This window comes from Dendronephthya gigantea, unplaced genomic scaffold (genome assembly GCF_004324835.1).
Source record: "Dendronephthya gigantea isolate DGI-Jeju-01 unplaced genomic scaffold, DenGig_1.0 000023F, whole genome shotgun sequence".
NCBI classification, from domain to species: domain Eukaryota; kingdom Metazoa; phylum Cnidaria; class Anthozoa; order Malacalcyonacea; family Nephtheidae; genus Dendronephthya; species Dendronephthya gigantea.
In genome coordinates this window covers 729,765-753,415 of record NW_021163033.1, presented here as the reverse complement: position 1 = coordinate 753,415, position 23,651 = coordinate 729,765, and the positions used below count along the sequence as shown (strand labels likewise).

The 23,651-nt window shown below is 38.2% G+C and overlaps 5 protein-coding genes across 8 annotated transcripts in view; 1 reads left to right on the top strand and 4 right to left on the bottom strand.

Moving 5' to 3' along the window:
- LOC114522438 (tRNA:m(4)X modification enzyme TRM13 homolog) overlaps positions 1–23,651 on the top strand; it is a 53,651-nt gene that overhangs the window by 4,556 nt on the left and 25,444 nt on the right. The window contains exons 14-18 of one of the 4 annotated variants that reach the window (XR_003686901.1): positions 18,453–18,644; positions 20,024–20,084; positions 20,916–21,053; positions 22,562–22,645; positions 22,752–22,855. Coding sequence is in view for 1 of the 4 variants with exons in the window: in XM_028543114.1 (XP_028398915.1) it covers positions 18,453–18,461 (9 nt within the window). In the remaining 3 variants the exon portion in view is untranslated. Of the gene's footprint in view, positions 1–18,452; positions 19,871–20,023; positions 20,085–20,915; positions 21,533–22,561; positions 22,646–22,751; positions 22,856–23,651 lie in introns of those variants that run through there. The other 3 variants (XR_003686902.1, XR_003686900.1, XM_028543114.1) reach the window with 3 other exon arrangements.
- On the bottom strand, positions 48–3,821 carry LOC114522440 (glycine receptor subunit alpha-4-like). Its single transcript, XM_028543117.1, has 10 exons — positions 3,676–3,821; positions 3,059–3,148; positions 2,707–2,789; positions 2,567–2,634; positions 2,052–2,284; positions 1,723–1,805; positions 1,451–1,597; positions 750–964; positions 339–515; positions 48–263 (listed from the first exon to the last, which is right to left on the bottom strand). The coding sequence occupies exons 1-10, from the start codon at positions 3,747–3,749 to the stop codon at positions 72–74; spliced, it is 1,362 nt and encodes a 453-aa protein (XP_028398918.1). The 5' UTR covers positions 3,750–3,821; the 3' UTR covers positions 48–71.
- Positions 4,536–8,072, bottom strand: LOC114522437 (neuronal acetylcholine receptor subunit alpha-9-like). Its single transcript, XM_028543113.1, has 6 exons — positions 7,683–8,072; positions 7,125–7,342; positions 6,958–7,002; positions 6,667–6,776; positions 5,914–6,202; positions 4,536–5,712 (listed from the first exon to the last, which is right to left on the bottom strand). The coding sequence occupies exons 1-6, from the start codon at positions 7,759–7,761 to the stop codon at positions 4,882–4,884; spliced, it is 1,572 nt and encodes a 523-aa protein (XP_028398914.1). The 5' UTR covers positions 7,762–8,072; the 3' UTR covers positions 4,536–4,881.
- On the bottom strand, positions 9,926–14,279 carry LOC114522439 (neuronal acetylcholine receptor subunit alpha-7-like). The gene is made up of 4 exons (XM_028543116.1): positions 13,952–14,279; positions 12,184–12,335; positions 11,506–11,660; positions 9,926–11,227 (listed from the first exon to the last, which is right to left on the bottom strand). Exons 1-4 carry the CDS (start codon positions 14,028–14,030, stop codon positions 10,201–10,203), a joined length of 1,413 nt encoding a protein of 470 aa, XP_028398917.1. The 5' UTR covers positions 14,031–14,279; the 3' UTR covers positions 9,926–10,200.
- LOC114522434 overlaps positions 23,218–23,651 on the bottom strand; it is a 28,255-nt gene continuing 27,821 nt past the window's right edge. Inside the window, exon 20 of the mRNA XM_028543111.1 lies at positions 23,218–23,486. Coding sequence (XP_028398912.1) covers positions 23,375–23,486 — 112 coding nt within the window. The 3' untranslated portion in view covers positions 23,218–23,374. The remainder of the gene's footprint in view (positions 23,487–23,651) is intronic.

Genomic DNA, 23,651 nt, shown 5'->3' with positions numbered 1-23,651 from the left:
TTTAAAGTTCATTTATTGCAAAGACTTTCGCGAGTCTCTTGCCTACATCTGGCGCGTTCCTTACTCTGTGTTTATATTATACTGAAATAAGTATGATAAATTACGTTAAATATCACAAATAGGCCTGGGAAGAGCAGGCGAGAGGCTCTGTCAATCTTTTCCGACATATTGTCGTCATTGGCACCTCCATTTGCCGCCACTGACCTCACACTCGGGTGAACTGGAGTCTTTCTTTCATCCATGGAACCCCAGTTCCAGTGCTCCTGAAATATGATACAAATAATAGTGCTTTGATTCCATGAAACACTTTTCTTAAGCAAATGTGAGATTCATAGTACCTTTCGTGTGCGCATTAGGAAAAGGGACTGGGAACTGAACTTCGGCTCCAGAACTTTGGCAGCGGAGTTCTGTCGCAGTTTGTAGAATTTATAAACGATCAGGGATTCGATGATGGATCCCATTAGGAAAGCCAAGCAAAAGTTGAAGTAGTAATCGATATATTTTGAATACGACACCTAAAATTAGTTCGAATTTAAGAGGGAACCAGTTGATCTAAGTTCATGACGTCATGGGGTGAAACGTCATGAACTGAGCTATATTATGTGCCTGGAGTTATCTGTCTTCCTGGTTTAGAGTATAAACTATAAATGGCGTGGAATTGAGATTATTTCTGCTTCCTCTCTCTTGCTTTCTATCAACGCCATAGTTTACCACTGACCTGTATATATATCACTGTATGTGCTGTTTACCTTTGGCATATTCGTATTGAGAGATCCTTGCAGTAATACAATGGTCAGAACCAGTGTTACTCCAATTGATATCCTGTCTCCCACACAATCCGCTTCGATCCAAAAGCACACCCAGCTCAACAGGACAATATATGAGCATGGCATATACTGCTGTAGTATGTAATGGCCAACATCCCTCTGAAATCTTATGGCAACAACGAGGTAGTCATAGTGACCTAAAAGAATACAAGTGGCATTCTGTGAGAGGGTGTCTGTATTTGAGAAATTGAGGTTATTTGTGAGGTTTCTGCACTGGAGAGCTTTCTGCATTGCACTGGAAAGGCTGAACTGTCTTGATCAATGTTAGAGAAACGTATTTTGTGCTGAACTGTTTGGTAAAGAGAAGTCTGTATTAAGAGAACTGCTTATATCAGAGATATGTCTCTTTTAGAGAACTGTTGGTATTAGAGAACTGTTTGTAGTAAAGAAATGCCTCTTTTAGAGAACTATTCGTATATAAGAGAGCTGTTTGTAGTAAAGAAATGCCTATTTAACAGAACTATTGGTATAAAATAATATACTCGTGGTAAAGAAATTCCCTCTTGGAGAGAACTGTAAATATTAGAGAACTGTTTGTTTTAGAGATATCTCTTTAGAGAAGCGTCTGTATGAGAGGTGTCGGCTCCGATGAATGTCGATTGTACCAAACGGTGTTGACAAACCTCCGATGCCATAGTTAATGATATCCTGTCGTGTGTCAATTTCTGTGATAGTATATCTGGCAAGCTTAATTTTCGGACTGATTTGAACCAATGGATCATCGAGCCATTTCCGCCAACTGAGAGCCACATCGTCTCTCGTGTATTTATCTGCAAATATATGTTACAATGATATTGGTAAGGAATGAAGCACCCATGAACTACATCTCATGCAGCGTTGCCTAACATCGGAAAAAGCGGAAAGTCAAATATACCGAATGCATTGGTATACTCACAAGAGCCAAATTGCACACTACATTCTTGCTCGTCGAATGGAAAGCGATACAGCACCATGAAACAGCTCACTTTTGCTGTAATTCTAAACGATAACTAAATACGTAGACTAAAGCTTTTTTTCTTACTGCAAACTAGAAAAAAATTGCCTCGAAAAAATGTTCCTGTCAAGCGCCGTGTTTTCCAAGGCAGGTAAACACTAGAAAACGATCGATTTGCGTGTTCTTGAGCTAGAAGAATTGGAGTTTGGTGGGAGAAATTTGAAGTGTGGCTTTAAAATGTGTGTATGCGATGTTATCATTGAATTAAAAGTTGAATTTATTCGGCGTACCTTACACTGTAAAACAGGGATCCGTTTGGCCAAAGTCGTAGCATCTCATTCTTTTTCGTTACCATGTGAAAAGATGCGTGTTTGCTATTTTCCATGAAGACATCTGGTACCCAGACCTGCTCTGGTGGTTCGACCAGAATGTGCTTGTCAGTGCTGGTGCTGTTAGTTAAGTGCGTGAAGTTTAGCCGCGGGTCCGTCCAAATCAGACGGAGGTAGAAATCGATATCAAACTCCTTTAAGAGAGAGGTTGAAAAATGTACTCTGTCTGACAATACAGGTTTATGATAGCTCAATTCAGAAGGATATAAAAGTCAGGGGGATGTGGAGTTTGTTTCAGCCGAAAAATTTGCACATAAACATCTTTCTATCAACGCACAAACAGGTTTTCTGATTAGGCACATCAAATTACAAGGTGAACGCTTTTTCCCTAAATTATTGTTCCACTTGACAATTACGATGTAATTTGAGGTCAGCATCAGGTTAACAACACTCATGCAGACGTGTTAAATACCTACCATGTTTTCTTCGTCCAACCCAGACAATGTGTTAAAGTAAACATTAAGACCAAGATTCATCGGCTTTTCTGAAAGATGACGCAAGAATTACTTCAATTGTTAAAAGACAACTAGATTTGATATTTTATTCAATAACCCACCTTCCTCGTCAGGCCTCACCCGTTTATCGTACTGATCTTGTAGCAACGTTGCAAGTATCGAAGATGTTCTTGTCTTGTACAACCTACGACAATTTCATATATGTTCATCCTTCGAAATCTCTGTGGCACTTCACTCGATGTCGAAGAAATTGTGGGTAATATTTAAGGTCTGTATTTCGAGTGGAAATCGTCCACATCTCAAGAGTTAAGACCACTCGAGATGAAGTACTTAATCCTGTGAAATCTTATTCAGAATCTTGGTTTCTTCATTACTATATGGATCATTATGGTCAAAAGATGTGATTTCGCAAGCCGGCTTTTACATACTGTTTTTTCTCAGTACGTTGCCCACCTCTTAATGTTGGTCCCTGAGGCTGTACCTTCTCCGTTTGTCCAACCACCATTGTTCGGTTGCTTCGCCTTTGGAACGATGTATTTGGTCCTTAAAGTACAAACAAATGTTCGTCGTATCATCAACAATTATCGTATCATCCTAACTTTATTACACCAGCCGGTTTATGCTCGGACGCTAAGACATCTCAATACGTCCATGCTTGCTTGCAATGACATTAGTCATGATGCATGGGCTTGATACGAAAATTTAGCAGATTTTTAGTATGAACCTTATGATATAAATTGTAAAGAAAGTAGCGTAATATTTAGTAAAATTTATCATGCGGTTAATGGAGTAGATTTTACGCAATCGTTCTAGATCTTTTTTAAACCGTAGAACTATCATGCATCGGGCTGGTATACTGTTATATCTCGACTTCTTTAAAGAATTAACGACCTCTCGTTTGGTTGACTTTCAAAATTATCTTCATGTTTGTTTTTCCCGTGAAACTTATATACACTGAATACATTTGCATGAGCAACCATGAATTCAAGAGCATGAGTTTGCTGGAAGAAAGGTTATATTTTCAGGAGACTTTCGACTGTTCTGACCATAAAAGAAATAAATTAACTTACTTTGTTGAGAGGCATAAAGACATCTGCATGAGTCCCAAAACCAAAACAGTCCTGAGCAATTTTCGCCTCTTCATTCTACCCGATAGAGCAAACTGTGTTTTGCTGTATTTTTTACCATCTCTCTGCTGGACTCTTGACTTTATGGCGCATCGAGTCGGCCAGTATTGTGAAACGGGATTTTAATATCCTTTTTTTAAGTGGGGTAGTTTAGTCTATTTCTTTGACCTGTATAGATGGATTTGTTTAGAACAGTTACGGCCATTGTCTTTGATTGACAGGCTGTTGTTTGTGAAGGACAATTGTGGTGTGCTCGTTTATCGAGTTGCTTCATGAGAAACGTGTGAATATCACAAAGTAATGAGACTTGGTGTTTACATAAATCATTGTTTTACAGTTTATTTTCGTGTAAGGAACATTTTGCACATGACTTGCCATCGACGGGAATTGTATGATAAAGAAAACTTCAGTGGATGGCTCAGTGATAGTTGCGGCTATCTCAGACATGACAAATTGTTTTCTAATTGCTGTGATCAATTGATTGATTGGATATTTTGACCACGCACAATCAGTTCTTTCTGGTTTGTGTTCTTGATTGTAATCATAAGATCTCATGCAACCTAGGTCTGAGATGCACGGATGAAGATATGTTGCACGGCATTGTTCTGCTTTGTTGATATTTTCCCTTGCTAAACGTACCCTAAATTGAACGAGAACGATGAATATTGAAAACGAAACACTACTCTTTCGCTGAGGATATCGCTCTGCGCAAGAATTATGCTCCCCCCCCCCCTTTTTTCCACCAAACCCCACTCTAATGTAGGTCAGGCTTAGAAGTAAGAGAAACCAGATTATCCGTTTAAATTAGTATCATTGAATTAGTATAACTGTATAAGTTGGAGCTAATATATGAAATGTTTATATAAATTGCTAGAGGTTAAATCATGCACTAGACTGACATTCTCATCAGAATACTAACTTAGTTTTACCGTTTACAAAAAGTCCAAATTATCGTTTTCATAAATGTTACCCTATACCTATTGTTTTTACACTGCTTTGCCCAAATTTCACGATTTGAAAAGGGCCGTTGATAAATGATCAAAAGCTGTTACATTTACCAGACATTAGCGTTAATGTGAGTCTTAAGATGTGAAATGAAAGTGAACCTGTCTTTCAAAGACGTGGAGTTTCGTCACCAGTCCACGTGAGCTACTCGGTGTAGCGTGCTCCACTGAAGATAACAATTGTGGAGATGAACAGGACAGCGAAAAATGTCCCGAAAAATAAGGTATTGAGTATCGAACCGATCTCTTTCCATTCCCCTTGAGCTTCATCGATTAAAGCCTTTTTCTCGACACGACTCGAGAGATGCTGGAACATCTTGACAATACTGGACATTACGGGGCTGCTGGTATTATGAGCAGCGGTCGATTCCCCAGAATCCTTCTTGATGTTGTTCCAGGAGGACTGAGGCGAGCGATGTCGGCAGGTCGGATGGCCATTGTCAACTTGAGTGGCGTCTTCTGGGTCAGGAAATCCTTTTTGATTCTCCTCAGACGTTTGCAAATTAAGCGCCATCTCTTCCGGATTCTGTCGCCGCTTCTTCGCGCATTTCCGTACCCACGAGGTGTTCCGAAGCACGAGACAACCCAAATACTTTCCGACGAACAACGCGACCCATTTCGGAACGGGTTCTGCTTTCCCCTCGAACTTTATGGCGACTGAAGTGCCGAACAATGAAAGAGTCATGATCAACATCGCGACGCCGATAAATTTGGTCAACAGGGGGACGGTTGTCGAATCGGGTGGAAGGTTTTCGGTGACTATGTACAGCGTAAATAACATGGTCAGCAGTAGGCTTATTGATAATGTTATTCTCTCGCCTGAGGCAGGGGGGATGTAGAAGGTCATGAGGGATAGGAAGGATAAAATCACGCAAGGAAATATGAGATTTATTATATAGAATAAGCTTCTGCGTCGTAAGACAAACTCGAAAACCAGACTAGGGTACGGATGTGTATTGCTGCCGTAAAACTTTACCTGGAAGGATGAACAAAGATTGATATATAGATATACATATTGGTAGTGTTCACCCAAATTGTCCCAAGTTGATCTATATAGTATACCATGGATAGTCTAAGAATGTTCCTAGCTGTGATCCTGGCCTGACCTCAAGTCTCATCTCGATCCTTATATTGTCATCAATTACCCCGAGATATCCCTAAAACAAACGCAGCTGACCTGTTTATAAGCCGACACTGACTGTATCTTCCACTGGATGTTCTCCAAGAACTGGCTCGTATCAATACTGAGGTTCTTGTCAAGTACAACGTCGATGACATTACCCGTGGCAGTCCACGACGCCATTTCTACCTGGCATTTCTGTTCGTCAAACGGGAAGTGAGTACTGTCGATGTTGCAGGAGGTGGAGGAGAAATAGGGAGAGAGCCATCGACATGCGCCATCGCTGCTCACCTGAACTTTCGTCTTGATCTTGTGATAAATCAACGCGTCCTGACCCTCTTGGGCACTGAAAGAAATGGAGGAAGTTATCTATGAATATTACAGAATACCTGCATATTACAGACAGTAAATCCGGTTAAAGCTGTATCTGCTTAAATCGACCATATTTTCATCTCTAAAGTCTCGTATTTCGACTTCATGAAATTAAATCGGATGGAGTAAAGCATTGATGAAACTTTAAAGTTCATTTACAAAATGTTATTCGGCTTTGCAGTTTATTTCTGTCTGGTACTCGTTAATTCTCATAACTAAATTATTCTTCTGCAATTTTCACACGAAGATAAATGCATAGGGCATCTGCGTGATAGATTTTACTCCTGACAAAAATCTCTGAATTTCTTCATAACAGTTTACAGAAATGCTGTAAAACTCCAAATGAATGACATTAATGTCATTTTCTTTCAAGGACTAGAACTCGGAATTTCTTCACCGTAATTATTCGAGGATCAAATACGTATTTCCAAAGCTCACCTGTTATACAGAGACAGATCAGGCAGCCACATTTTGTCGGCTTCAACATTGAAATTTTTGATGTTACTGAAATCTGCTTCGTTCCACACGAAATTTTTATCATACCAATACTTCAAAGGAAAAACAATCAAACTATATAAGAGAGCTCGTTCGAAAATCTCAGATAGAAATAGTTTACAGAAGAACTTCGTGGCTTTTGTGAACGTACGCGAGGTAAATGATCATTTCTCGTAACAACACCTGTTCATTACGAGCATTCAATGATGTATTTAACAAGTTATATAGGCTTACTATTCTCAACCAAAAATACAGCGTGAGAACTTGTTGTCTTTCGTTCTAAAATGGTAAATGAACACGATATGTCAGGAAATGTCAAAATTCCTTGCTTCAAGGCAAAAATATTTCGCTATATATAGTTTGAACAAAGTGTTTTGCACTCAGTCTAGAACAGCACTTACAATCTCAACAATCTGTCTAACTGACGGTTGGATTCTTATCGAAAGATTTCTGTTCGGTTCTTCTGCAGGCCGGACATTTTTGTCGTAGTTCCTAAATAAGTGTTCAAGAAGCCTTTGCTGTTCGCTCGCCAGGGTTGGCCGCATGACATCCACCTTGATTGGGTTGGTCTCATTTGACTTAGTTTCTCTCGTATCATTGTTTGAAACTGTTCTGTTTTCTGAATAAAAAGAATATAAAAAATTTAGGCGGAGAAGCATGAAGAAACTTTATACACTAGGAGCTTAAAGTATACCAAGAAATGCTTGCAGTTTGGGGATTTGGAAGTAGAGTACTTGGTATAACCTGAATATTTAAGTGCAAAATGAATAATTAAATATATATATTTTGCAAATATTTTTCTTTTACAAATTCCTAAAGGCTAAACTCGAATTTCAGTACAGCACAATAGAATTGCATGCTATTCCCATATGATTTTTCGATACGATGATCATTGATCTGAAATGCACAGTTTCTCTTATCATCAACATGTGTGTCCGAATACATACAAACTAGTTCACCTTGAAGCGTAGAATTGCTGTCTCCAAAAACTCCTAAAACTAAGGTATACATCAAAAGGTATCCAAATGTCCAATGCATTGTAAATCTGCTTCAAGCAAAGTCTTCGCCGTCCAAGGACTTTGAATCAATATGATCAGTTTTAAAATGGTTTCTCTGTCTTCCTGTCAAAGTTATCTCTCCTTAGTATATATCAATCTCTTGACGTTCACTGATTGTTGTTTTGGTCTCAAACCATAGCTGACGACTTCGTAGTGGGAACCTCAACTATATGACACACACGACGTATTTGTCTCTCTCGCTCAAACTGTGCGAGCAAATCAGGCATGGTTTTGAAAAACATGTTCGAGGAATGTCCTCTATACGCTTGTCCAGAGTTTGCGCGGATGAATTTTTAATGACCCCTTCTTAACCGCTTGTAATTCGCGACGGCTTAATCTGTGGTTTTATTGAAATTTTCCGCTACGGTGTATTTAATAACCTTTTTGTATCCACTGATGCATTTTATTGTCGGATGTTTTGCGCGTTTCCCAGTGGAAAAGGTCACATATATTCTCCATGATGATTTATTATTTAATACATTTAAGGCAAAGCTATATTCTCTCTTGCTGTGAAGGAATAATCGTGCTTAGGTTGCATTGTTGCTTAATAATTACCCTTCTGTTCTCATGTAATTGTTTCAAAGTGGATATATTTTGCATAGCGTGTCGCGTCTTCAGGAAACGAAAGAAACCGAACCTGCGTGTTTAAAATAACTTAGCCATAATATATTTCATGTATTTCGTTCCGAAAATCATCACCAGATATTCTCTCAAGATAAAGCTTGTCATTTTATACTATGCTTAATTCTCTCAAAAAGCATTTTAACAAAATTTCTTCTCTTTGAAATAATGCAATTTTTATTTTTATTTAAAATCTTCGATTGTAAGCAACGCTATCAGAAACTCATCTGCATTGTGGCTGCTTGTTTGCAAAACCTCTCTGGCGTAAGTTTAGTGAAATAAACAATTCTCAAGCGATTGTTTTGAATCTCTTTGCGCGAAGCCCACACGAAATTTTCCCTTCTATTTCATGCATAATATATTATACAATAAAACATCAATGGCTTTCTGTTATAAACGGCAAAACCTTATAATTTGATTTAATTTATTTTTTATTAAAAATTAAGAAACGCTTTGTAGTTTTCTATATTGCACAGCCGTAGCAACGATTCAAACATAACATGTCGGTCGTGATCAAAAGATTGGAGGCTCTTGCCGATACAATTGTAACTATTAATGAGGTATTCAGAGACCTTTAGCGGAGGTGGGGTCCTTTACTAAAGTATTTTACATGGTTTCATAAATAACTAAAAGCGATTCAATTGTGATGCTCGCTATTAATTGTCATCCCACCAAATCTGAAATTAGTTCAACGAATTGAAAGAAAGAAAATGAAAATATAGCAACCGTTATGAGGCCAATGCAATTGTTTTGTCGTGGGAGACATAAGAAAGTCACTTGGGCAGGTAAATTACTCGAAACGTGCAGATATAGAACAACGGTTTCATAGCTTGTTGAATGGTTTCATAGCTTGGTATTTAGTGCACTGCTCAGAGGTCTCAGAGGTGTTGGCTAAATTCTTGCCGGAATGCCCGAGTTTTAGTTTTCCTTGCTGATCTTGTTCAATATATATATTTGATTCTCTTCAAATCCTACCACAATTCCTTAATTCGAGATTGCTTGATTTGTTCTATGCCTCAAAGGCTCTTTCACTCTAATCTGAGATTTTCAACATTTATTCTGTTCCTTCTTTCTCCCTATATAAGAACTAACCCGTAGACACTGACGACTGAGCAACTCCTCAGTGCGATGTTATCTGCGTTCTAAACCTACCAATTCCCTTTCCTCAACTTTAGGAGTTTGTTGAATTCAATTAGCCTTTCTCACGATGACGTTTTTGGGGTATTTCTAGATTTTCTCAAACGGGTTTAAAAAGTTATAACAACATGAAAAGCAAGAGACCAACAGACCACTTGAAGAATAACTCCAGCCTAAAATTAAATACTGTGGCCGTTATGAGGTCTCACGCTTGCGGTTTTGAAAAAAAAGTACCCCAAAAATGGCGGCATACTCGTCATCGTGAGAAAGGCTAATTCTCAATTCCTGCATGGATGAATAACGCCATAAGATCTGCATACAAAATTCAGATTCTTCGCAATAATATATACGTGGTGATTATATTTAAAACCAAAGCATCATTCTACCGAGATAATTTTATTTCATTACATGTAAGCAAATATTTAAAGCATACAATTTCGTTGACTATGGTAATATACTAACAACCAGCTTCAAGATATCTAAATATACGTTTTCAACTAGTTCAACCTAAGTCCTATATGTCAACAGCGAGATTAAAAAATCACTTAGCAGGATAAAAGGGGCGTAAATCCTCTGGCTAAAATGCATATACGAATATTTTCAGCATTAAAAGTAAAGTTCTCCAACACCGTTCCACGCTGCATGCATACGCTTAGCTCGTTCAACTATTATAATTCGGGATTGCAGTAAGAATTACAAGCGAGAAGAGAATAAATGTGAGCAGAAATACGACAAAGAACAAGCGATCCAGCACGAGAGCAGCCTTCTTCCAATCATGACGGATTCCTTCCTCTGTTTCATCGTTTTCTGCTTTCTTCGAGAGCACAGAGAGATCTTTGTGAATGGATTCCATATCGGTCTTCGGGTTTGATGTGATCTCTTGTAGTTGTACGGTGTTCGTGTTGGTCGTTGCCTGCGGGTATTCCGCCGTCATTCGATTGTTGTTCACGTTGTAACTCGTGGACGAATGGGTCTCGACGTACGACACTTCAGAACCGTTTGCACAGAAGATTTTTCCGAAGCAACGCACGACTAGAGAATGCAGCCAGCGTGGCATCGGGGTGTCGTTGTGGTGCCAACGTATGGTGACGCACGTTGCGACCAAACACAGCGCAATCTCGATCATTACCGCCAAGTAGTACTTGCCTATGAGAGGAATCACCTCCGAGGTCGGCGGCATTGAGTTGGATACCATCAGCATGTACACGGTCATCGCTAGTAAGACGGTGATCACGAGAGAGATGCGCTCACCTGAGTCCACTGGGAGATAAAATGAGAGGAAAGCCAGCGCCGCGATCACAGCGCAAGGAATGATGAGATTCGAAACATAGTACAACATTCGACGTCTGACTCGCACGGTGAAGATGATGGACGGGTAGGGTTCATCGCAGCACGGATAGAAGTCCTCGTGGCGTCTGGCTTTTACGTCGATGATGTCCCATTCTCCGTTTGTGATGAAGTTGCTGAGATCCGCCTCGGTGTCGGTTGTATTAACGTCAATGCTCACGCTGCTGTACGTCCACGAGCCGAACTGAAGGACGCAGGATTGTTCATCAAAAGGAAAGAACTCCACATCAATTTTGCATTCGCTTTTAAGGATTATCGGAGCTAACCATGTGCAGTTACCATCGCTGGTTACAATGACTTTTGTATCAAGGCTTTGGTAAAGACTTCCAGTGTTGTCCGCGCTGAAATTGGAATAGTTTTGGGTCAGATTTGTTCGACGTGAATGGCCTCTGTCGAGGCTTCGTAGTATACTTGACAGTGCTGTTGTAGTTTTGTTTGTTGTTGATTGTTGATGCTGTTGTTGTTGTTGTTGTTTTTTGTTGTTGTTGTTGTTGTTGTTGTTGTTGTTGCTATTGTTGTTGTTGTTGTTGTTGTTGTTGTTGTTGTTGTTGTTGTTGTTGTTGTTGTTGCTGTTGCTGTTGTTGCTGTTGCTGTTGTTGTTGTTGTTGTTTACACTTACGTGTTGTATAAGCACATATCAGGCACCCAAACGAGGTTTCTGTCAACGTTGATGGAGGTGATATTCATGTAGTCTGATCCTTTCCAGGTTAGCATCGGGTTGTTCCAGTATTGTCGAATCCAAACACTGAGGATAACCACTTGAGTTTTTTCATGCTAAACGATTAACATAATATGCACAGAGTCATGGATAAAAATACTACAAAAAGGGAATGCGCGCTGTGCGTAATAATTTATTCAGAAGAGGTAAACTACCGACTAAATGTTCCTAATAAACATCTCCATTTCTTGTCACCCACTGCGATTGTTTGGAGTTTTATTGATTGATGGATGATTTCGGGTTGAATGTGTTTATTGGTCAATTTGTTTTTAAGACCAACTATATCTTCGTTTTTGTCATTGCGATTAGTTTTACTTCAGGGTTGTAACTATCTTTAGCAAACTCGGCCCCAAATTGTTTCTCCTGAAAGCCTAGTGCAGGTTGCTTCGTTTATCTGCCCAGGTGTGGAAAGGCCATACTCTAGAAGCTACGTCTACGGTGTGAAAAGGTCAATGGAGCCGAGGCGTGTGGTAGAAGAGACAAGTGATTCATCAACCACTGTGTCAAGTTTGCGTGTCTGAAATATGGTGCATTCTATTTCTACAACCGTCTTATAATCAACTTTGAAGATCTACTCACAATGTCCATAATTTGTCGTATTGCAATCTGCAACTTCACTTTGACGGACGAGTTCTTATCTTTGACTGGCAGAACGTCTTTCATGAACACCTCTGATTTCGGGAACAGTTTCGCCATTAGTTGTAACTCTGCTTTGTTCACAGCATTTGTGGCTAAGATGAGAAATATTGACATGAAGAAAAGATCATTTTATAACTGGAAGGACACATTGCCTCATTCTTCTAAATCTTCTAAAACAGCTATTCCTGCTGTTTTATGTAAAAGATGTTCTAAGGAATTAAAAACTTGTAAGCCTGGAGTGATTAATACAGTCATAAGATCTATATTGATTTTGCATATGACTGAAATTCATCAGTTTAAGAGATGAGATTAGTTCGATTTCAGTTTGATGATAAAAAAGGTGGAAGAAAGGACATTATTTCTTTAGTTTTTCCCTCTTCATTCTTAAAGCCTTTCATTTTGATTGAAGCTTGACGACCTTTGAAGTTGAAAGAATATGGCTTTTGTATTCTTATAACTGCAACACAAGATCATAGCGCTGTATGGTCCCCCTATCAGTACCTAGTTTTTGTATTTGAAAGCTATTTTAGCATTGCAACGCTGTGCTTTTGATTGCTCAGAGTAAAATGCGATCCATCTCAATATTCATTCTGACATCTCTTCAATCAATACCCCTCCCATACGGTTTCCAAACGATACTAAAATTACCTTAAAGACTGTGCCGCTCTGCGGTCAAACGCCACAGAGGGTACCCCCTGTTAGGCTTGCGCTGTTAGATACACAAAGAGTATTCACGAACACTTAAGTCGAACCAAATGTTTTGAGAAAGAAAAAAATAATGTATTTTGATACGATGATATCAAAATGAGGCACATTGAGCATTTTGTAGGATGATTTAAAAGACAAATTTGGTAGGATTATTGCCATTTGATCATTTTCAACGAGAACAGATTGTATAGAACTCATTCGATGCGTTTCTCAGTTGGCTATTGACGTTTCGCCGTTCAATGTTTATGTAAACAAAATGCAAATTCGCGAGATATTTTGCTTCAATTTTAATACTGTTATAGAAAAATTCAATAAACTATAAGAAAATAAATACGCAAGTTGTAATGTAATCAGCATGCATGAGTGATATTACTTTTTTTATTTTGGACTTTTTTTTATTTTGGAACATTAAATTTTTACGACATGCATTAGATATTAAAAATAAAAGCTTTTAGAGCTGGAAAGCTTCAATGTTGCTGCAATTTTCTTTATTCACGATTTTCGGGATCTCGATAAAGCCAAATGACCTCTATATATATTGACTATATTGATATGCGTCCATCTGTTTGTCTGTTAAATCATCAATTGATTTCAACTAGGATGGATGTCTGTACGATGAAGTTTATTTCGTTCATTTATAAGATGAGATTCTTCTATACAAATCAGCGTTGTCAAGGAAAATTGTATGTTTACATTCTATTTTCGTGCTCAAAATTTTCCGGGCATGCAAGTAATATTTGCTACTTTTTCTTGCGTGTCGAATCTTCCGAATTTCTGTGATTAGAGATAAATGGAGTTGCACTGTGAGGCTAGTTTTCTCTTCACGATCAAATTTGCAAGAAACATCTCTGGAACTTAGGTTTGAAATCATCGGTCATATATTTTTATTACCTTTGACATAGCTTTATCTTCGTGAATGCGATTTGAATTTGATCTTATTATATCTAGTTAGACATAAATTTTTAACAGTCTTCATAAGTTCAACATCTTCATTTCTTACCTCCGACTTTTGTGCTGTACAAAAACATTACAACCAAAGTGCAAAAAGCGACACCTGGTACAATACTTCTATGTCTCATATTTCTTCTGCCACTTCCCCTCTTTTTTATTAAATTCCCTCTTCTTCTTTCCTCTAGCGTGTTTTATTACCCGCCCACAGCAAACAAAGCTTGCTTGCTTCGCTGTTAGCTAGCTCGATACTAGGACCTCAAGTTCGGTACGTCTTGTACTAACTTTCCTCGGGTAGTTAACTGTGAATGCCCTACGTGAAAAACGCCAAGCCAAGGGCAAGTTGAGGGAACGTTGTACCCGCGTGCATGGTTTATCACTGAACCTGTTGATGTTCGATATTTGCAATAAGTTGCGGGAATTTAAAATAATTGAAGCCCTTCTCACCCCCAGGGGGTTAATAAGCACGAACAGGCTCTAAACCAATGGCAATTAGGTGTAATCAATGGACCGGAATTATTTTTAAGCGAAAACTGTGAGCCTCGGAGAGGCATTGAAAAGTATGTGTTCTTGAGCTGGTATTTCGTGTAGACTATATGTGCATACTTTTTTGTTGAAACTTATCCATAGTAATCCTAGTTCGTTTAATTTTGAAGCAGCTTCACATTTGCGTTAAAGATCAACACGAGCTCTAAGTTATTCTTAAGACTTAAATATTTCGTATGCTAAAGAAGATGCTATCTATGCAAGTCGAGTGTTGCTGGGCTACAAACTATATAACCCTATAGTTTACTTTGGAGTCATTTTTGTATGTTTGGCTACAGATAATTTGGCAACATTTCGCAAATAATCGAAATTATGATCGTTGTGTTTCTATGGTTAGAAGTGTGTTTTCATTTTGACTTTTTGTCTTGAGCAGATGTTCGTGATTAGATCGAAAGAGGCCGGACTTGATGAATTATTAAACAAGCATCCTTGAAGTTTTACAGAACTGTGAGAATAATAAACAAAATACATTATCGGCGAGACGGGAGTAAAAATCAGTGCCAAAGAATGTAGTAGTCTTTAAACCTTCTCTCGGTCGAACATACATTTTCATCTCGAATCTCACCTCAATTTTTGTCAATTCATAACTTACATATATTGCAAGCCATAAGCAAACAGGAATATAATTGTATTTCAAACTACGCTTCAAGACATATATTTGCTGGGACTGGTTTCAAATGTGTGTCTCGTGTGTTATTTCCTATTTCGCGAAGCTTCCCTTCGTGCATTCAGTTTAGGCTTTCGGTCAGTGAAGCAGCTAGTGTAGAATACAGGGGGTTAATGCAACGTCTTTCTGTACGCCTCGCCTTCAGAATCCGTGGCTGTCCACAGGATAAGAATCACCGTTATTATGAACATTAAAAGGAAAAATACAAAGAAAAAACGATCAATAACTTTGGATGCGTACTTCCACTTCTCTCTTCGACCATTCACCTCTTCGTCTTCTCTGATCTTATTCGAAATGACAGCCAATGATCTCTTGGCACTGCTGGTGAAACCTGGATCGTCTTGTTCAGAGCACAAGGCAATGGTCTCTAGCTCCATTCCTCCGTCCGAGATGACATCATTTTCGTCCAACGCACCGTGTCCCCTCTTACCTCTGCTGCAACTCGCATAACCCTTTCTGCATTTGGGTCGTTTGAAAAGCAACACGCTAGCTAGATGTCCGTTTACAAAACGATAAATGTACTCGGGCATCGGGCTTTCATTGTAGTACCATTTGATGACGACAAAGGTAGCGACAAGGCAAAACGCTATCTCGATTATACAGGCCAAGTAAAACTTACTCACCAGCGGTATCACCTCAGAATTTGGCGGCATGAAATCAAAGATGAGCATCATGTAGACGGTCATCGATAGCAACATTGTGATAACCAAAGCGATTCTTTCGCCGCTTTCGACGGGTAAACAAAATGATAAAAAGGCCAGGAATGAAATAATAACACAAGGAATGACCAGGTTTGTAAGATAGTACAGTATTCTGCGTTTCATCACGAACTTGTATAAGACAGTTGGATATGGCTCCGGGTAATAACCGACTCTCTCCGACACGATTACCTCCACGATGTACCAGGCTGGATTTTCAACAAACTGGGAGAAAGGAAGGTTTTTCGTGAGAGGAGCGATGCTGATGTATCGTCCGGGGTAGGTCCACGATCCAAACTCCAGTTCGCACACCTGATAGTCGAAAGGGAAGAACTTCACGTTGATCTTGCATTCACTTTTCAACTGGATGGGCGCAAGCCACGTCGTATTGCCGCTAGAATGAGTCTTGATGGCCGTGTCTATTTTTGCTTTCAAGTTTCCTGAGTCGTCCAACCTGAAGTGAAAAGAAAACTCGTTTACTTCAGAGCATTTAAAGCCGAACCGAACAAATTTGTCTGCGAAATTTTGTCTGCCTAGTGCCTATCACAAAATGAAATCATTATAGCGTCAAGGTTTTTCAACGTGATAAATTGTCGCTATCAAATACATTAGCTGGGACATTTATAGGGAAGGGCTAAACTACGTGGCAGATCTACTGAACCATTTGCGCTATCTTTCCATCGAGGACCAGACTCTGTATGTCCATAGAAATATTGTTGCCAGTCATGAAGAAGTGAAATTCGTCACCGATCGTTCTCCGAAGTTTATTCCAACGCCTCTTCTGCATGCACGATACTCACGTGTTGTACAGGCAGATATCAGGAACCCAGACACTGCCTGGTCGAAGATGCACGTGATCAATGTCCATGTGATCTCTCGGTTCCCATCGTAGCATCGGATTGTTCCACTTTAACATCACCCCGGTATAAATCATCATAAACTGACTCTTCTCATTCTGAAAATACGGAAAAGATTGGATTGAACTAGGCTAGTTTAGGGCTATAATCGTAGGCCAAATTTTTCTTCCGTCACCTTGTTTGGGTGACATACTGGTTCATCTTGTTTAAAAATACGGTTTTGTGGGCTCTCTGTGACATATGTCAGCCCTTCGGCAACCATGGCCCTTCAATCGAGATAAACTTCGTTTTATTACAGAGAAGGTACTAGTTTCTGCAATACTGAATACTTAAACATAGACTTCAGCTTAAGCTATTGACCGTCAATAAGCTATCCAATCGACAAGTATAAACAGAGTATTCAAGGCTCCATTATACTGAAGTAGAGCGAATGTTGGTCCAACGTCTGTCACATTAAGTTAGTCATGTCAGGCTGTTTCATTCTATCACCTAAAATTATCAACTCAAAACCTAAACCAGCTATAATTTAGTTTCCTAATTTGACCACAGTGTTTAATTCGAGTCTTATGTCTAGAGTATTATGATCTTACCACTTCAACCAATCTCCGCAATATCAACTGAATGGTAATTTTCACAGGCTTATCAAAGCTCACCATGGGTAGAACTTGTTTGGAGTAGTTCCTCATTAGGACATTCGTTATCAGGTCGAGTTCAGCTTTCTCACGAGAAGTTCCTAAAATTCGGGGGGGAGAAGATGTGGCGTCTTTGCTTGTTGATTTCTATAGATTATAGAAAACATCACCGCAAAGCAATACAACAGAAAAGCATGTTGAAATAGCCCAGATACTCTCTAGACAGAACTGCCTCTTAAGAGCTGCCTCTTCACGAAAAAAATCTTACCACCTTCCCCCCTTGCGTTCGCATCGTTCCGGCGTCCCTGATAAAATGTTGTTGTGGTTGCCCCTAAACGTTATGCCGTGTCGATATCTCAGCTTGCAGCCGTGATCTCCGATTCTCAATTTGTTGAAACTAATAGTCTTAATCCCGTACATCATTTACAACATATGGACAGTCATGTCATGCTTAGAATGAACCAAATTTGAACCAAAGTCCTAAATTTAAACTAAGGTATTATCCTTTATAAGAAAACAAAGTATTATATGTAGCCGTACTGTCTGTGTACTTTCAAAAAAATCATGCAGTTCAACTGAGTTCATGCGGTGAAACGTGAAAGTTTGTACACTTTGCAATTAACAACACGACTTGGTAGTATTGTTAGCCGATATATCGCTCCTCCGTGTTACCAAACAAGCGTCTGGCTCAAACAGAGAGATTTAAACGGTGATATAGGCAATTATTTAAATCTCATTTCGTAAGGTTTGCTTGTTCGACATTAGTTTGCCTTGGAAACAGTCATTCATAGTCTGAATGACTAAACAATCATTCATGGTCATTCTAGTCTTACACATGCTTCATTCATAGTCTTACAATTTTTTCACTCACAGGAGTTTCTTCATGTTTCACCCATAACAAGCTCACAGCTGAAAACCTAATCCATATAATGTAGTAAATGTATGCCTAACACTCGATTTTTCAAATTACCCACTACTTTACACCTGCCATTAAGAATATCTCCTTTAGCAAATTATTTCCCAAGCCAAAACTTCATGATACCTAAACACCGAACTAATTGATGTTCAAGATAACATTGTCCTAAGGCTAATCCATCTTCAAAGCTTCTATACAAGGCGCAAATTTAATTTATCATTTTTTTTATTTCAATAGTCTGATTAAGCAGGAGGGCGCCGCTTTTGAAAATCCAAGCCATCCATGTTTGTCTGGAGAGTTATTCGTGATAGGATGAAATGTTCAATTTCAAACCAAATTATGAGGCAAGATAGACGAAGATTGGATTCCTCGCCTCTTGTAACTGATTTTTGGTCCAAATTTTAACGAGGCATCCTTATACGGCCAAAGGTAACTTTCATCATCATACAGACACAGTGACACACTGTCTCCTGAATCTATAGACCTGTGTTTGCAATGAACGGTATATATTTTGGGACAAAACAAAGCGCGTTACCTTTAACACATCTTTAGGCTTTACTCACACGCAGATATATAAGAACTCTATTCAAGAAGCTACCTCACACTCATTGAAGATGACATGGAAATTCTGTTCATATTGATCAATAAGATAGTCGTTTCTTAATCAATGCATGCAAATATTTAAAGGTAAAGCATTGAAAATCGAGCCCCTTTTGCAGCGGAAAATGGAAATACCGTTTTGGAATCCTTGCGACCTAAATGAGATCTACCACTCAGCGAGTTTGAGTGTGGGTTTCTTGGTTACAGGCAATATATAGATCGTATAAGTATCCCCTGTAAGTACAAATTCCATCGGCAATCTGTATCGGATACTAATTCAATCAAACGTCAGCCCTGCACAGCGTGTAAACACAGAAATTATAACGATAAATAACGATAAATGCACTCACGCCAAATAGTATCACAATATAAACGCATTTACTTTAAATCTATCGCTGCAAACTTGGTGTTTTTTTCACCTTACCACTTGTTAACTGTGACCAGATCCCAAGGAGTGCACAAATCAAGGTGAACCGCTTCATATTGTTAATATCCAGCATACACTTTTCTGCATAGGATCTGCCTGAAGACCGTTCGATACGCGTAATCCTTTTAGCGCGCTTTTAATGTCGGCCGCGTATCTTTGAGTTTGCCCGCATCGCTTATGATAATTGTAACTTTAATAAATGCATTGTTGTGGTTTGACAATGACTCATGGAAGGTCCGTCCAGTTTATTGGCACAAATGAATTGGTCGAATTAAAGACGGGAGAAAAAATTTCATAATACAAGACCATGGTAACTTGGAAGACTATGCAAAATGTCCGTTATTTGCTTAGAATGATCTCAGGGAAGCTGGATAGCGCTATGCATCGGATGGTGATTCTTTCAACTTTTGTAAAAAAGTCGTCGAAAAAGCTGTAAAATTACAAATTTTGGGCTAGAAAAGAACAGTGTCCGGTGAATAGCGCGCTATTCAGCTTTCGTAGTAGAATGGGCTACAAATTACAATTATATTAAAAGGATTCATTTTGTGAAAATTCCCGACAAGCAGTATACTTGTGGTTTTCCAACAATGGCCATAGATTTGGAACACAATGGTACTGTGGAATCTAGTTTTCTCGGTCTTTGTGTAACACCATTGACTTATCTATTCTATAAACTATTTAAAATGACAATTTTCCAAAATCTTTGGAATGGAATGGTAAGACCACCCCCCCCCCCTCCCCCCTGAGCAACATTGACGTTGTGTTCTGATCTATTATATAGCTTGCTCAACTCGACAGTTCTACTTGTATTCACCATTAAGTGATCTCAATCAAATCATTTGGTAGGTAGACCTATATATAGACTACATATGATTCTTGGTAGCATTTATATGCTATGATTATTGTACTCTGTCAGAAATGAACTAATTCGGAAGATTTAGTCCCATAAAACCAAACTGATTGACCTGCTCAGCGTAGGAACCTGCCTGGGAAATTATTTTGGTTACTTAGTCTCAAAACATTTCTCAGATATTTTGACATTAAATAACAATCTGAGATAATAAAACACCAATGGTGAAACCATTACATTATATCAAATTTGAGTTCAAAGTATTTTGTATAACTGTGTTTACAAAAGCGAAGCTAGAATAACATGTTTCTAGAGACGAAGAACATTAGAAAATACTTATATCAGTAGGGCATATTAACTTGAGTATAGGCTCGCAACTTTAGGACTGATTTAGAACCTAAGATATCAAGTCTGCATCACAGATGCATCTAAGGAGATACATACATTGTTACAAGTTGTTTATTTATTTATTGATATTCACCTATGTTTTCATAACAATTTGAACATGTACAAGCAAAACATTACAAACACTAAGACATGATACATTCTTACAAAAAACGTGCAACTGGGGAAAGGAACAGGACTTGCACAGGATAATTGATGCCTAAACTGAAGTAATTAACCACATAAATTAGTTGAATTATCTAGAAAACAATTATATATGTATCAAATTATATATTATATTATTGTGTTATCTATAATTGTTTTCAATTGGAGCTTTTGGGAGTTTAATTCTAGCGTCTTATTAATAGGTATGATTGGTAGTAATGCTTCTATATTGCTTGCTATATTTATATATACAATATGTATTATGTATTATCAGGTCAGTGAAGTTTCAATGAAGACAATTAGACAATAAATAAACTGTTCATGAAATACTAGGAGACCACCATGGCACCATCCATGTTCACTGACTCTACTCCCTGTTGTTGCAAAAATCATGGCTCTTCTTAAAGCTGAGGTATTTCACTTTATTATAGCCCATCTCATATCAACACCTATGCAGTTTCTTTCTTCGTTTCTGCTATATCATCTTGTATATTACTTTGAGCATGACCGTTATCATCAATGTTTTTGTCCTTTATGTTATTTGAAAACGCAATGATTCCTGGAGCAAATATATAAATTCCACTCAGCACACCAAGAACACTCGCCACCGCTATCTGTTGTAGAGGAAGATGAGAAAAAAGCCCCATATTTTGAGCAAAATTGATCAAAACAAACCAGCAATATAAATATATATGAATAAGGGGGTAATTTAAGAGGGAACAAATGTACGCATGCGCTGAATGGACTTTAGCATAATAGACCAACTTTTGATTTAGGCAACAAAAACGAAAGTCGAAGGAAACATTGAGACTTGAAGGAAAACAAACTCATTATTTCCCCGATGTGTTGCGAACATTAAGTGTTTTGTTATATAGGAACAAAAACATACAATTACACGACAATTTCATTTCAAAAAACTTTGTTATGACAAGAAGCGGGCAACAATTTTTCACTTGTTTCCCTGGCGGGAAACATTGCATTTATTTAAAGTCATGTGACTACGAATGAACCAATCACATTTAAAATACACAGCACTTCACAGCACCTATGTAACAATTAACTTTATATTGACCTCACTGATTTCTCATTAACCTATGCTTACGGCATATTACGAGCATTATCCGAAAGTCGGCCGAACAAAATCAAACATTTGAATGATTTGATGACCTTTGAATCTAAACATAGAAAACGACATTTTCCTGGTTCAAATTTTACGTTTTTAAATATTTCGTATTGAGTCTGGGACAATTGAGTTACTGCAATTAGAATTTCAAGTGTTTTCAAGTTAAAATTGCGTCTTGAAGTGAATTTTGCAAGCAGGAAGTGAACAACAGGATGGTTGATAAAAAATTGACGACAAATGATGGTGGTAATGAGATGGTAGAGGTTGATACCAATGTGATGGAAGTGGACAATGAGGGACAACAAGATGCCATAAATAGTGGGTCATCAGAAGAAAATTCAGAGCAAGTCACTAATGAACTAACACAAACAGATCACTTAAACAAAAAATTGTTACAAGCTTTTTTGACTAGGATTAATACAACAAATGAAGAGGGCACTGTCTTGGTTGAGACCCCAGGCAATTCTTCAGATTGGGTTGATGAGTCTACCTAAGAACTTATGATTTATATTATGATGTTGAAAATCTAGGTGTGTCATTGTAATAAAAGATCCATAAACATTAACTCAGTATTACATGTATATATTATACTTAAAGCATGATTTTCATCTATGCTGGTCCTTGCAAGCATGCACCTCACTCAATATAACCAACTTTCTACACCAATACCATTTGTCTTAAAATTGCAAGCGAGTTTCAAATGTTTTTGTGTGTGTGTGTGTGTGTTATTTTATAGTTTCAGAAATGCCTCATAAGCATGTGCTAAATCAAATTGCTTAAAATGTTTTCAATTAAAGGTGATTTCCTAACAACATTTGGGTCTCCTAACCACCTGTCATATTGTGGTATATCTGTTGGCACAGATAAGAGTGTGTACAAAGGTATGACAAAACTAGAAATGCTGCTTAGAAATATTTCTAGCCTGTTTAACTGCCTTCTAAACAACATTGATGTGTGCAATTTGATTGTCTTCTCATTCATTTACAGTTAAATCTACTGCATCTGTACTGCATTGAGTGAAATCATCTTAATATTTGGAATATTTCACTTATATTTGGACACATCAGTTTTCAAATTTTTTAATGGGCGAAATATAAAGAGTACAGCTATGCAATGCAGATAAAAAGCTTCTTCTCAATACAAGGAATCTAATTATGTGTATTATTTAGCTGTGGAACCGATGCAACTTCAAATATAATTCCAAACAATTGAATTTTTGGAATTTCAGCCACCATTTGAATTTGGCCATGTAGGGACTGGGCAGAGTATATTTTCAGGGTGGTTGTTAGTCGATATTAATTTTTATTCAACAATTAATTATAATTAAAAGTTATAAAGCGCGAATTAACATTTAAATATGATCAAATGCCCGCTGAATGAATCACGCTAAATATTTTGTCTTTTTGGTGAAAGTTATTATTTTCAAACGCTATTCAACTGGTCTCATTTTGATGCTGCAGCCTAAAAGGCATTATGCATAACCCTTATTTCCCTAGGGTATACTCTCAGTCTAGTTTATAATACAATTGAAATAATTGTCTCGATTTCCACCATTACTACAGGACATCCAATTATTCCCGCAAAAATCCCCTACGTCTACAATCTTCCTCTCAGTGGGAGGGGTCGTGGTCTTGGCCCGGATTATCGTGACCTTTGTCTCGGGTGAACGACGTTTCGGCGGTCTGTTCCGGTCGTTCGCGAAGGCCATCAGTTCGACTGATGCTATAATGAAAAAGCAATAAGGACTATTGTAAATATACAGCTAGCAGGATAACCTTCTCTGTATGTCTAGAACTGGACCCAACTCTTTCGCGCATACTCTTTGACATTCGTAAAAGATTGCGCCCTACATGATGTTTCTCTTGATCTGATCTTGTTATACCTTCG